The following is a 13,570-nucleotide window of genomic DNA, read 5'->3' as shown; positions in this document are numbered from 1 at the left end:
TTCACATATATAGGGTTCACACCATAGGATTCACATGAATGTTCATACCTTGATATAGGCACGAAGATGAACGATTGTTCATACACATATTAATTAATACAAATTTTTGACCAATTTAATACAAATTTTTGACCAATTTATCCTTTGAACAATTGTTCATACACATATTAATTAATATATTAATTAAATTATTGTTTATTTAATCTCATTWAATAATAACCGTTAGATGAGAAAATGAACGATTAAGATAGGTTAGCATAGTTTGCACAAAATATTGGGTTAGTATTTGAACCAGCCCCTATATAGATAGATATATACATATATATAGATATATATATATATATATATATATAGATTAATAGTTTAATACATTAATAAAATAGCATAGTAATGAATACATATATTATTTATTACTAGAAGGGTGCTCGTATAATATAGCGAGATATATCTCTATTTTAATGTTTCGTTTTATTATTTATCTGTTAATATAATACGGTTTTTAGTTATTGGATTTTAAGTAATATGCATTAATACACGTTTACTTTATGCATAAAAAATGGTTTTTAAGAGTTTTTGTCAAATGTTTTATAACATAGTATAGATAAAAATGTTTTTAGTATTTTTTTTCTAATGTATGCTGAAGTTGGAATTTTTTAGTGTTATTATTTTAAGTGTTTTTAATAGGTGTTTTAGTGGTTACATAGGAGATACCTTATACATATCCATCAACTTATCATAATTATTTTTTAATAGGATATATTCTTTATTTGATCTTATACTTTTTTATATTTTGAGTTTGATTTGAATGGATACATATTTTGTATATATGAAAACAACTAATCTATTATTTAAGGTAGATGTTAAAACTCTATATATATCATTCCTTTTATACTTTAGCTTATATTAACAAGGCTCTATTAATTTTTTTGAAGGTTCTATTATATCCGTACAAAAAATATCAATCGTCTAAAATAAATAATACATAAAATAAATATAAAATAACAAAATGAGAAGAATATCAAATAGTCTTACTTGATTTTTGGTCAACATATTATGAAGTTCTCATTTTGAAAGAAATTAGATATGTTTCATTGAGGTGAGTTCAAAAACCAAAAGGGATGGTTATTTGTACCCTCTACCTATTTAAAAAAAAAACTAAAAGATAATATTAAATAACCTAAAAGTTTGAAAAATGATATTATTTCACCTATCTTTCTCTCTCTTATCTCCCTCCTCTCTCTTGCTTTTATTTTTTTAATAAATAAATAATAATTATTATTAGTCTATAGTAATTATAATTCTTATTTGTGTTATATATTAATCAAAGTTAAAACCAAAAAATTGGAAAGACAATATATCTTGTTATTTATAAAAAAATAGTATATCATTTATTTTATAATTTTATAAATTTTAACCATACGTATATAGTCGTAATTGTTTGTCTATATAAAAATCGAACAAAAAATTTAAAAATTCATATGCTAATTCTTAATTTTCATTTTATCTATATTTTCATAATATATATCATTAATCCTTCTTATAGGAGGCATGTAATTTACCTAGAAAGGACGGTGTAAATAAACGGTTCTAATAGAGTCACTTATATATTAGATTTGTTTGGTTTAATTTATAGATTTGCTGTATACTTAAAATGCATAAAAGAGAACCGTACATAGTGAGGTGTATTGTACTGGTACTTTGGGATTTTGGCAGTCTTAGAACACAAGTAATGTGTTGCGCATGCATCCTTTTTACATATACAAATACATGTGTGTGTCCGTGTGCATGAGGGTGGGGGCTTTGGGGTCAGTGGGAATATAATCATTGCACTCGTGGCTTCTCTACCCTTTTCCAATAATTAGTTTAACCAAAGATGCCATTTCATTCCCTATTTTAACAATACATACACAGTACACAATATATATATACTATAAATGACAGTACTCATCTAAGATATGAAGGTGGGGTTGTTGATTCAAAACAAAGCTAACCAACAAGATGAGGATTTAGTATTCAAACATCATACAAATAAAAGCACACCAGACTCTGCACAAAGTATCAAAAAAAAGTAAAGGGATTATGGTTTTTTATTAAAAAAAAAGAAAAAGAAAAGAAACAAGCATCCCTTGTGCAGCTGATAAAGACTTCTGGCACCATGCATCAAAGAACATGGGCTAAGCATAAAAAGGGACATCAAGATTCTCATGGTGGACCTTCTCATTCTTTTAAGGAATATGGCCTGGTGATTGAGGCTCTTAAAGAGATCGTATTTCTTTTTCTTTTAAGGGAATAAAACTTGTATCAAGACAAGAGACTGCAATCCCGAGGATGAATGACCGACTCTTGGAATAGAAGAGAATGTGGTGAAGAACCAAAACATAACAAAATTTCATAAAGACATCACTTTTGCTTTACATCACATGGTTGATGATTTTAAAAGTGCATATGCATGGCCATGACTGAAGGTTTACTCAAGAAATCAGTCATGAATTAGAAAACAGTCAGGTAGCATACTACAGTATCAGCATTCAGAGATATGCCCAACTTCTAATTTCCTAGTATCAAGAGGGAAAAAGCATCCAACAAGTACCTTGTCCATCGGTACCCGGACTACAGCCCAGCTTCACGAGAGCTCAAGCATTCAAACTTCACCAAAGATGAGTAGTTTGCTTGGGTATTTGTCATATATAAAATATTATATACTTAACAGAAAGTTAGCTTGTCCAGCCATTATTAGTCTCCTAAATAGACGCTACTGCTGGAAACAAATAGAATCTCTGCAAGATTAAGGTAGAGGACCACAGTAATCAAAAAACACCAAATACAACGAACCGAAAGCCTAGTGCTTACTTATACTATCAACCACTTTACGTTTTCTACTTTTTTTCTCATTCAGGCAAGACAAACGGAGCCTTGAGTTATCCACCATGTCAGAATATGTGAAACCCTTATATTACTCACCAAGAGTCTTTGAGGAAAAAGAGGAGGTTCCAACATATGTGTGTGTGTGTGTAAGAGAGGAATAATCCAAGTCTAGCCGATGTGTAACCCAATAAACCAAACTATACTGAATGCATTGATTGGGAAAGACTTGAAGTTTTCTGTTTCATAAGCAAACCATGACAGAACTAATTTATAAAGCCTAGGATGGGAAGGTTCAGGTTCAGGTTCACCCAATTTGGGATGCTGAAAGGCACCAACTGGGCCTCCAGAAGCAGCTGCATACGCTCCAATTCTAACATTTCCCTCTGTGCCCACCATTCAATGCAGGTTTGCAGTAGCTGAAGGTTGCGGAAGGCTGACACAAGCTGGGAATCGCATATAATTAAGATTCTGCTGGTACATTGAATGAAGCATGACCAGTTGATGAAAAGCATATATACACAACAGGTTTGTTTAGCCATCAATTGCACATATCTAAGGGAAAGAATTGCTAAAAATGGAATGTCATTCAACTTGTTTTAGCTGTCAACTGGACAGATCTAATAACTACAAGAATTAAGTCAATTAACCAACTTTTGAAAAGGTTCAACAGAAGATCTTCAATATGCTTTTGCTTCTTGATCCTAAAACTCCAAAACCCCATCCAAGGGCCCAAACAGACTAAAGTCAGTCGAGTGCCATGATCACATTTTTTATGCTTAACAATGTTTGCCTGTGAAAAATTATCTTTCATGGGTGTTTCCAGGTCACTTACACTTGATTTTAGCTTGATTTGACTTCCACTATTTATTCACTTGATGATCAACTGTTTAGGGCATTATCCAATTTCATACCACAAGATACGTTAGAGTTAGAATTATATGAGAGGATGAAGCATGGTTTATGTAAAACAATTTTAGGGATCAAAGGAAATTTGAGAACTTAAATAAGTAGGTTACAAATAACAGAACTCACAAACCGTTCTATTTGATTCATTTCATAAAAACAAAAGATTGGGCTAAATCAAGAACCATCACATAAGCAACTTAGGATGGGGGCACTTCCTCCTTGTCATTAGGACAGATCAAGAAGCTCTAAAGATTACAGATCCTCTTGTAAAAGGCTACGATACCGCTAAGAGGCCAAAGACTAAAACACCTTGTTATGAACCAAGATATGGCTAAAACCTTCTTTTACAGCATTATAGAATCGCAAGAGTTCCCGAAACCTTGGTATGTGACACAGACGAGATATTTAGAGGTGCTTTTTGGAGTGAATTGTTCAGGCTCATGGATTCGCTACAGCTACTGGCCTTCTCTAATGCCTCTCACCCCCAGTCAGACGGCCAAACAGAAAGGGTTAGATGCTTTGAGACTTATTTCGAGGTGTGTTTTGGCCTTGTGGGTGATAGACTTCATGGAAGCGGTGGTTCAACAGGGCTAGCCACATTGTAAATAAGATGCCAACTTTGAAGCCCCGTTAGGATAATACTCCCAGGCCTTTTATCAGTTTCGGTCCTACTTGTAGCAAGGTAGCAGCAGTAAGGGCCTGTTTGTTAGCAGATATCAATGTTGCAACTTATTTAGTCGTCTATACATGATTGTTTGGTAGTGGCTTAATGATATAAAAAATTATTTATTTAGTAAGCTTCTAGGAGGAGCCTTACGTAGAAAGTCAAGTTTTTCCAAACCTACCCCACCCAATTAAAGAACACGCTCCTTCTGTTTATTAAAAAATCCTCTTAAACAAAAATCTTCCGGATCTATACACAGACAATTCTATTCATACATGACTTTATGGAAAACCATAAAAAAACCCCTAAGGAGGGGTTGGATTGGAATTCGCCCCAAATATATTTTAATCCTACAAAACAAACGGGACCTAAGAGAATTCATCAAACATTGGCAAGTGTCAAGACTCAAAGCCTCGTATCGACTAGTTTTGAACCATTATATATGTTAGATACAAGTATTTATAATATGAATCCTGGACCAGGAACAAATAATGCAAAAAGGTGAGAAAATTTATAACATATTTTTGTTCCAGTCATAGAAAATTTTAGGTATATTAGTTTGAATAAGATTTTAATTAATTCTACGATCTAACCACTTTTTCTTTAATAGGCAATTAGAAAGTTATTTAATGTCAATTTTTCTTTGACCGTTTACATTCTTGTTTAGGATAAAAATACACTCACTTGCTACCTACACAAATAATTTTAGAACAATGTAATTATTTTATTTTTTATTAATTAAATGACAATGTTATCCTTAACAATAAGAGTAATATCTAAATCTCATAATTAAGGATGAAATTATAAAAATAAAAACCTAATTTTGAAAATAAACACCTATTTTGAGACAAATAAAAATAAAAATATAAACACTAATTTTTTAAAACTAAAATAAAAGAAAGTAGAAGGCATTAAGAATATATAATTGAAGCTTATTATCATAAGTTGTCATCATATCTTTGGAACAAAATGGAAATCAAAGTCACCACAAAAATTGAATTTCATACACCAAGAAACAAGAACCACCTCCCACATCACAAGTACTGCTCTTGAATTCTTCCTCTGTTTTGCTCCCACCACATCCTCGCATTCATTTCACCAAACTTTTCTCGACTGCAAAACAAAAACATTCACCCTTTTCAAATCAACCAAACAAACCCACTAAATCCCAACCGGAGACAGGGTTCAAGGGCAGACCTACATGGAATGATACCGCTTCATAGTTCTACCTTAAGGGGAAAAATTACGTTTTTGAAAGGTGCCACCATATAGTTTTTAATGGCTGAGATGGTAAACGCTCTTGCCTTTGTACAAAAGGCCCGGGTTCGAGTCCTATTGTTGTCAAATTTGTTTGCTTTAGCTTAAATTTTGGGTTTTTTTATATACCTCTCGTGTTCTAAAAAATATATGTAAACAAGACTCCAATATGGGTCTCTTCTATCAACGGACAAGGAACAAACCAACAGATCTATACTAACATTGTGAGAAAAAATATTAGATATTTTTGTATAGTCAAAGTGTGGCACCCCTTGAAAAAAAATTCTGGGTCTGCCTTTGGTGGGGTGGGATATGCATAGACATGGCCTCTGCATAGAGCAGTTGTTTCAAATCAATCCAATTCAAGGAAAACTATTCGTAATAATTGTGTTTATACCTGAATCGAACACGCCTAAGCTCACGATTCCCGCCTGCCACTGCTCTGATGGTGATGTACACACCTGGTTCGTCTTGCTCCACCCATTCCGTTTCCATATCACTTGCATTGCTCATAGAAAGCTCTCCCGAGTGATCACCCTCTCTAGATGAACTACTCCTTGCAGAAGCCATCGATGATGTTTCAGTTTTGGCTCCACTTATGCTCGATAGTGTAGGCGTTGATGCGACTCCATTAGAGTCATGACATTCACGGGATTGCTTTGGGTAGAAATTCCGAGGTAGGGGCTCCTTGCTAAGTGGCGGTGTCACTGGGCTGTTCTCAAAAGACTCCATTTTTGAGCTCTGTGTAAGAAAAGGCAAAAAAAAGAACATATACATAGTGATCATGGAACAATTTTCATATAGAAACTGATAAGCTAGATTTTAGCTGAAAAACTAGCTAGTTGTTGGTTAATAAGCTAGCTGACAAACTAGTCATATTTGGTAAAAACTTGATGATAAGTTGGCTAACAAAGTAGTCATGTTTGGTAAAATCTAGCTGATAAGCTAGCTGACACAGTAGTCATGTTTTTGGTAAAAACTAGTCGATAAGCTAGCCGACAAAGTAGTCATGTTTGGTAAAAATTGGTTGATAAGGTAGTTGTTGGTTAATAAGCTAAGCCATGTTTGGTATACAAAAAAGCTAATCAATAAGCTAGATAATGTAAAATGACCTAAAAAGGTATTTTAAAAAATTAATTAAGAAATATAAGGGGCATAATTGGAAGAAAAAAAGTAAGCTCAATAAACTAGCTAACAAACTAGCCATGTTGGGGAAAAAACTAATTAATAAGCTAGATGATGATGTAAAACGACTTAAAATGGCTTTTTAAAAAATACAAGGGGCATAACTGGAAGAAAAAAAGTAGGCTCAGGGAGCTTATTGAAACTCATTTCAATAAGCTAACTTATGACGAACCAAACAAGGCTTTTTCAATAAACTCAAAAAATAAGCTAGCTTATGGTTGCCGATCATACAACGAACCTAAAAGTATTATTGAATGTTGCAAGTGGAGATGAAGACTGACCTCATCTTCAGATTTTGGTGGGGCCGGTAGCGGTACTCCTTGATGATTGAAACGTTGAACGTTGTATAACTCCATAACCTTATCACGGTTCTCAGCCCACCACCTTTGAGCTTGCCTTTTGTTGAACATTTCACGGCTTATGTAACAACACCCATCAAAACGTAATCGAATCAATATCTTTCTCATCAAATATTTATTGACAAGCATTCACTCTCCTTATAAATGAGTAGATTAAACTAAGAGAGTGTTTGGTTAGGGGTATTAAACAATCATTAATGGAATTGAATATAAAAGAAATTGTTTGGTTCTATATAATATAACGAGTCCATTCCCCCCAAAACGCCAAACTTCTCATTTCAGGTTGAATCATTTTCATTCCCTGCCGGAAACATACAGCCCTAAATAACGGCAATGCTAATAAATTGGCATCATATATCATCATGCTAGGCTTCATCAAACTAAAAAAATCTACTTCATTTGGCATAAATACATTTGCTTATGGATCTCGAGATGTCAAAACTTACGTAATGCTGAGTTACTTTGCCATCATTTAATGAAAAATTAAACATATGTTTCTTGCTCCTTTCTTACTTGACTTGATCTTTTTCCTCTTATACATGAACCGGTAAAACAGCTTGCCACTAACTTGAACCAAACTTAGAAATAAAAAAGGAGTTTACAATGCGGAGCTATAATAGCATATAGGGCAGTTTACCAAACACTTTCCGAGTAAGCACTTATCGGGTGTCACTTACCTTGCTGGGTGAGAATGGCAAGGACCGAAAATCTTACCCGGTAAAAGACACTTACCAACAATTCATTTTGATGGCCAAGAATGTTATCCGATAAAGTAAGTGAGGTGGTGACTCTTGACAGTAAGTGCTTACCTAGTAAGCATTTGGTAAATGGCCACTTACCATTTTACAATTCAAATGGATGGTAACAAAAAAGGTAACAACAAAAAATGACAACTTTTGGGCCTTGTCAGTTGTCATGATGTAGCTCAAGCTTTCATGTGGTGAAATGTTGCATCGCTATATAAATAGACTATAGATATAAATCATTGTGAGTATATAGGGTTTGGGGTATTTTGACTTGTGGACACTGAGCATTGGAACAACCCATGAGCTTGCCTTCTTTGCAAAAATACAATGGAATGTTGCACACAAAGACCTCTTTTTCCCAAGTGGTTGCTCCTTATGGCTCTGGGTCAAAAAAGATCTCTCTCCCTAAGGGGTCATTGGAACAATTAGTAAGGCTTCACTCTGTGATCATAACTCATAAGAACCGCTAATTTTCAAGTCATAAACAGCCTATTTTGCAAAAAATGGAGAGAAATAATACATAAAAAGAACTCCTCTATAGGATAAGACTATGGGGTTGTTTGGTTGGTTTTCCATCAACTCCTGTACGGATAAAGTTGTCTGTGTAGATTAATTTAGCTATACAGATTGGAAAGGTTTTTGTTTGGGATGATTTATTTCATAAATGGAAGGAGCGTTTTTTCTAGTGGGTGGGGAAGGTTAGGAAAAAACTTGGCTTTCTGCATAAAACTTCCCCCTAGAAGCTTACTGAATAAGTCACTTTCTATTAAGCCACTACGAAACAGTCATGTATAGCTGACAGAATAAGTTGAGTCCTATTATGCTCATCAAGCTGCTAACAAACAGGCCCATAATCTCTTCATTTGCAGTAAAAAATTAAGATGTAATTCACCAAAGGAAAAAAATTGATGATGGTATTTTAATGTTAACCCCACCCCACCCCCTTCTCCAAATACCATCTAAAAGTTTAAAATACGTGATGGTCCTATAAGTTTTCAATTACAACTGTTCACATTAGCTCTATATCATTTCTTAGTGAAAGTTAAGACAACACTAGATCAGATCTAAAATATGGAATTACCCCATTGCATTATTGTGGACCACCTAAAAACCAATTATGCTGAATTGCAGGAATGGAGGGGTCCCCTCAGTTCGTCACCAGCACAAAGAGTCACAATCGCTGACCAACAATGACCGGGTGCATAGCAGGTACACCACACACACACACACACACATATATATATACAAAAGACAATTTGGCTCTCTAACATGAACTCCATATGAATTGTGATGTCCTATTACGTATGCTTTAAAAAGGTGGTATTGGTGCACCTGAGCCATCCTGCATATTCCAATGTGGGAACACCCTTTAGGATAAAAAGGGGGTCACCATGTGATCCCAACAGCAGCAAACAAATTGTATTTGTTCTCCAATCATTATAGTATGTACCATCCGAGGACTAACTACACATCCAGATAAGATAAAATTCTAAGGGTCGGCCAACTTCAACTAGTGTTATCCCAGTCAAGGGCAACGCATGCTCGGATCTGAATCGAAGCTACGCTATAGAATACCTAGGATTAGAGCATCTCTAACAAGTGTGCTATATTTTCTCTCTCTCTCTCTCTTCTTCCAAATTTGAAGATTTCTTCATTCTCTCCCCTGTTTTTCTCTATTGTGGTTACGGATTTTCAGTTTATGGGGGTAGTATGGGATCCTTAGTCGGGGAGAAAAATTTAGAGAAGAGTTTAGCATAACTGTAGAGCAAACTTTTCCCAAATCTCCAAAAATTTATTATAGCAAAGCTGTTAGTGAGTATGCCATTTCTTGCCAACATGATGTAAAAACACAAAATAAGGAAAAATTATAATCCCCCAGTAACTCTAGGTTCCATTAATTTATCTAATTTTTCCTTATTTGTCAATATTTTTATTATGTGGATCATATCTACATTTCCCACACATCAAATAAATGGTCCCATGATCATATCTTTATTTTCCCGCCAATGACCGAGACCGAGAGGGGTTAGCAGATGTAGTCCCCCCCCCCTCCCCGGGTTCCAATGTAGTTTCTGTAGTTAACTGATAAGTTTAAAGTTTTCTCTATAAAGTAATAAATTTTCACCCCCAGAAAAAGTTTATAGTAGTTCGTACATTTCACTCCCCTTTTTACAGATTTTCTGGCTCTGATACTACTTCTCAGTTCTCACAACATATAGGCAAATAAAAGAGACTGAAATTGAAAATGTGTAAGATCCCACATTGGTCGGGGAGGGGGACAAAGCTTGCCTTACAAGGGACTTGATACCTCCTCTATTAGATAGGTTTAAAAACTGTGAGTCGAGGTGTGGACAAAGCGGATAATATCTGGTACGTTTACGACTTTTATGAACAAACCGTGTGGTCTTACAGAAGGATAACCAGACCCAAAAGACATGAGGGTTTAATCCATGTATCTTGCATCCAAAATTCAGGTTTCATTAGCAATTGACCCAGGATCACATCTTTATTTTTTCACAAGGAATATAAGCATATAAATGGAACACTTGTATGAAAATGTTAGATAGCTGAAACCAACAAAACTCTAAGGTCTAATAAAATAATGTAATGGACCCACAAGGCATGAGGGTTTATGACTGTTTCTTCCCTTTACCATGGTTAGGTATTTGTCTGCATTATAATTTAGTTTCATTTGTATGTGAAAAGAACTAAGTGGTATTGCTGATGTTAACTCACAACCCCAATTGGGGGCCACTTCCATAATTTCAGACATTATGCAACCTAGTGTCCAATACTCCAATTCACATGGGAGTTGTAATTTGACTTCAATTTGGAAGTAATTGATACCAACAACAACAAACAAGCATTACTACAACAAAAAAACAGATCAAAAAGTTTGAACTACAATTCCAGTCTGGATCAAATAAGAATACATACCTGAATCGAATACGTTTAAGATCATTGCCTCCTTGAGGTAATGAATGAAAAGTGATGAGAACCCCTGGTTCGACCTGAGCAACCCATTCTTTAAGCTCGTCTTCCTCCATGAACTTAACTGATTCAATTCGATCACTGTAGGAAGCTGGAGTGCTTCCACCACTCGAAAGCCCCTTCAATCTTGCCTCCATTTCTTTGCCCCAAACCCTAGGTGTAGAATTGCAAGTTCGTTGGTACCCGCAGTGAAATCTATCAGACCCTGAGCCTGCTTCAGAGTCCGCGTAACCTCCGTTCGTCGGGTTGTGATTTGACGATCCGGAGCAAGGCTTGCAGTTTTTGTATGCTCCAGATGCCTTTATTGCCATATCCTTGATCTAAAAAAACCAGTGATAGTACACGTATTGAGAAAAAAGTTCAATCAAACGATCAACCAACACGATTTGTTGATAAAATATCGAAAGAATGATAGAAATCGACAGTGTTACCTGAGATGTGAGAACCTTAATGGCTTGCTTGGTGCGAGGTGTAGCGGCGGTGTCATCTTCTTCCTGTTCGCGAAGAGATCCACCGTTGAGCTGCTTCGAACAGGCAATACAAGTCAACATATTCGATTTCTATTTCCTGATCTCAACTCTCGTCTTCAAAACAGATTTGGACTCAATTCAATCCAATCCAATCTGTCCTCGATTAAATCCAATTTGAACGCAGTAAACGACTTAAAATTCCAAATCGAACACAGTTTCAATTGTTTCCATCAACACAGTTCGATCAGAGAAAAACTAAACATAGATTTGAATAAACGTGATTTTCGCGTAGTAAATAAATAAACAGACCGTTATAGAAACGTTAATGGCGGAAGAGATTGATGAAGAACTAAGCAAAGAATCATGTAAAGTTGCTCAAACTCCGAATCTGTCGCCGAATAGCTAAGCAAGTAATGATGAAGAACGCTTACATTGTCCACTCCACTTCACCATTTGAGCATCTATGCACAGAAACAGAGGGATTTGGTGGTGATGGATGTGCATTAATTTCTCTCTCAAAAATGGAAGAGAGAGAAGGAGGTGGTGGTCATGTGATGTGCGCCACCTATTATATAATGTGGTACCGGAGTTCGAGGCGACGGCGGACGGTTCGAACAGCGGTGGTAGAACGTCGAGCGGCGGTGGGTGGTACTAGTAGTGTACTCCTACTACTTACTACTACTGATGGTTGCTGCTGCTGCTTATGAGAATCACTCCCTTGTACTTTCCATTTCATATATTTCTTCAAATTAATTAAATAAATAATAACTTTTTTTAAAAAACTAAAAATACATAAAATTAAAACACAATAAATAAATGGTACTTTTTTTTTTTGTTAAAGATTAACTAATTTAAATAGTTTATGCGACAAAGAAACATACAAGGGGTGTTTGAAATTGCTTATTTAAATTGCTTATTGACTTATTTCACTATGATATCGGTAATAAGCAGTTTTTAGTTTTTGGATTGAGAAAAATACAAAATGTTTATATCAATGTCAAACTAGTAATAAGGAGTTTTTGAAAAGTTACTATCTTCTAACTTATCATATTTAACTTATTAGCTTTGGAAAGCAGATTACCTTTTTAATCCTAACCAATTTCTCCTTCCTCCTTCCTCGCAAACACAATTCACGACCTTCACTTATAGAAATCAAAATCGACCTTCAATACAAGAAATTGATATCGAACACAGAAATTGACTTTCACCTACATAAATCAAAATCAACATTCAAGTACAAGAAATCGACCTTCACCTACCGAAATCAAAATCAAGTTTTGTTGTTGTTGTTTTTGACTGAATTTTCTGGTTCTAGTTGATCTTCCTTATATTTTCTAATATCCATGCTCACCCTCAAAACTTGGTGGATGGACTTTTCATACTCAAAATAAACTATACCAGGTCAAAAGGCATAGTCGATAGACAACATGTGAATATATTCGTGTGGTTTCGAAGGACATAGGAGAGGTCTACGCTCTATAATAACTGTCTGCCTAAGACTATCCTTTGGCTCTCAACAAAAATAAGATCGGTTGAACAGATAAACGAGATCCCGTTATGACCTTAATATGTCCGTCCGTTGTATTTTTATTATTGTTTTTAATAGATTTCGGTATGAAATATTTGTTATTGAAATTGTTACTACAAAGTAAAGCTTTATTTATCCTTTACAACAAAATCACATCACCTTTCAACGTTTTTTATCTAAAAAAAAAGTAAGATGACTCAGAAAAAAATGTATATCAAATAAATGTCAAAATACTATTTCTAAATCTAAATTATTTATAAATAATATATTTAATAATAATTATATATAATATTCAGGGATGAAGTGGGACGGGAACCACGTTAGCCGTCCCCGTCCCCGGTACACCAGATTCCCCAGTAGGACGGGTCTCATTCCCATGCCTACTGTTGAAGATGCTTTAATACAACAATATTGACCTCGACTTGTTAATTTACTTAGGTACCCAACTCATCAAAAAACTACATTTATATGAGTTTATTTGTCGTATATAAATATTATATACTTAAAAAAAGATCCAACTAATAAAAAATGCAGCCATAATAAAGACATAATTTATGTATTTTTCAAGTATAAAAAGGAGACATGAGAATACATAAATA

The 13,570-nt window shown here is 34.7% G+C and overlaps 1 protein-coding gene across 1 annotated transcript; it reads right to left on the bottom strand.

Moving 5' to 3' along the window:
• Positions 1–5,369: 5,369 nt before the first annotated feature.
• Positions 5,370–11,758, bottom strand: LOC112517182 (protein Brevis radix-like 2). Its single transcript, XM_025124536.1, has 5 exons — positions 11,405–11,758; positions 10,920–11,293; positions 7,159–7,294; positions 6,090–6,433; positions 5,370–5,548 (listed from the first exon to the last, which is right to left on the bottom strand). The coding sequence occupies exons 1-5, from the start codon at positions 11,522–11,524 to the stop codon at positions 5,470–5,472; spliced, it is 1,053 nt and encodes a 350-aa protein (XP_024980304.1). The 5' UTR covers positions 11,525–11,758; the 3' UTR covers positions 5,370–5,469.
• Positions 11,759–13,570: the final 1,812 nt, after the last annotated feature.

This window comes from Cynara cardunculus (genome assembly GCF_001531365.2).
Source record: "Cynara cardunculus var. scolymus isolate 2C chromosome LG 8, CcrdV1, whole genome shotgun sequence".
Classification (NCBI taxonomy): domain Eukaryota; kingdom Viridiplantae; phylum Streptophyta; class Magnoliopsida; order Asterales; family Asteraceae; genus Cynara; species Cynara cardunculus.
The sequence above is the reverse complement of the archived record's forward strand: the minus strand, read 5'-3'. Positions and strand labels throughout refer to the sequence as shown.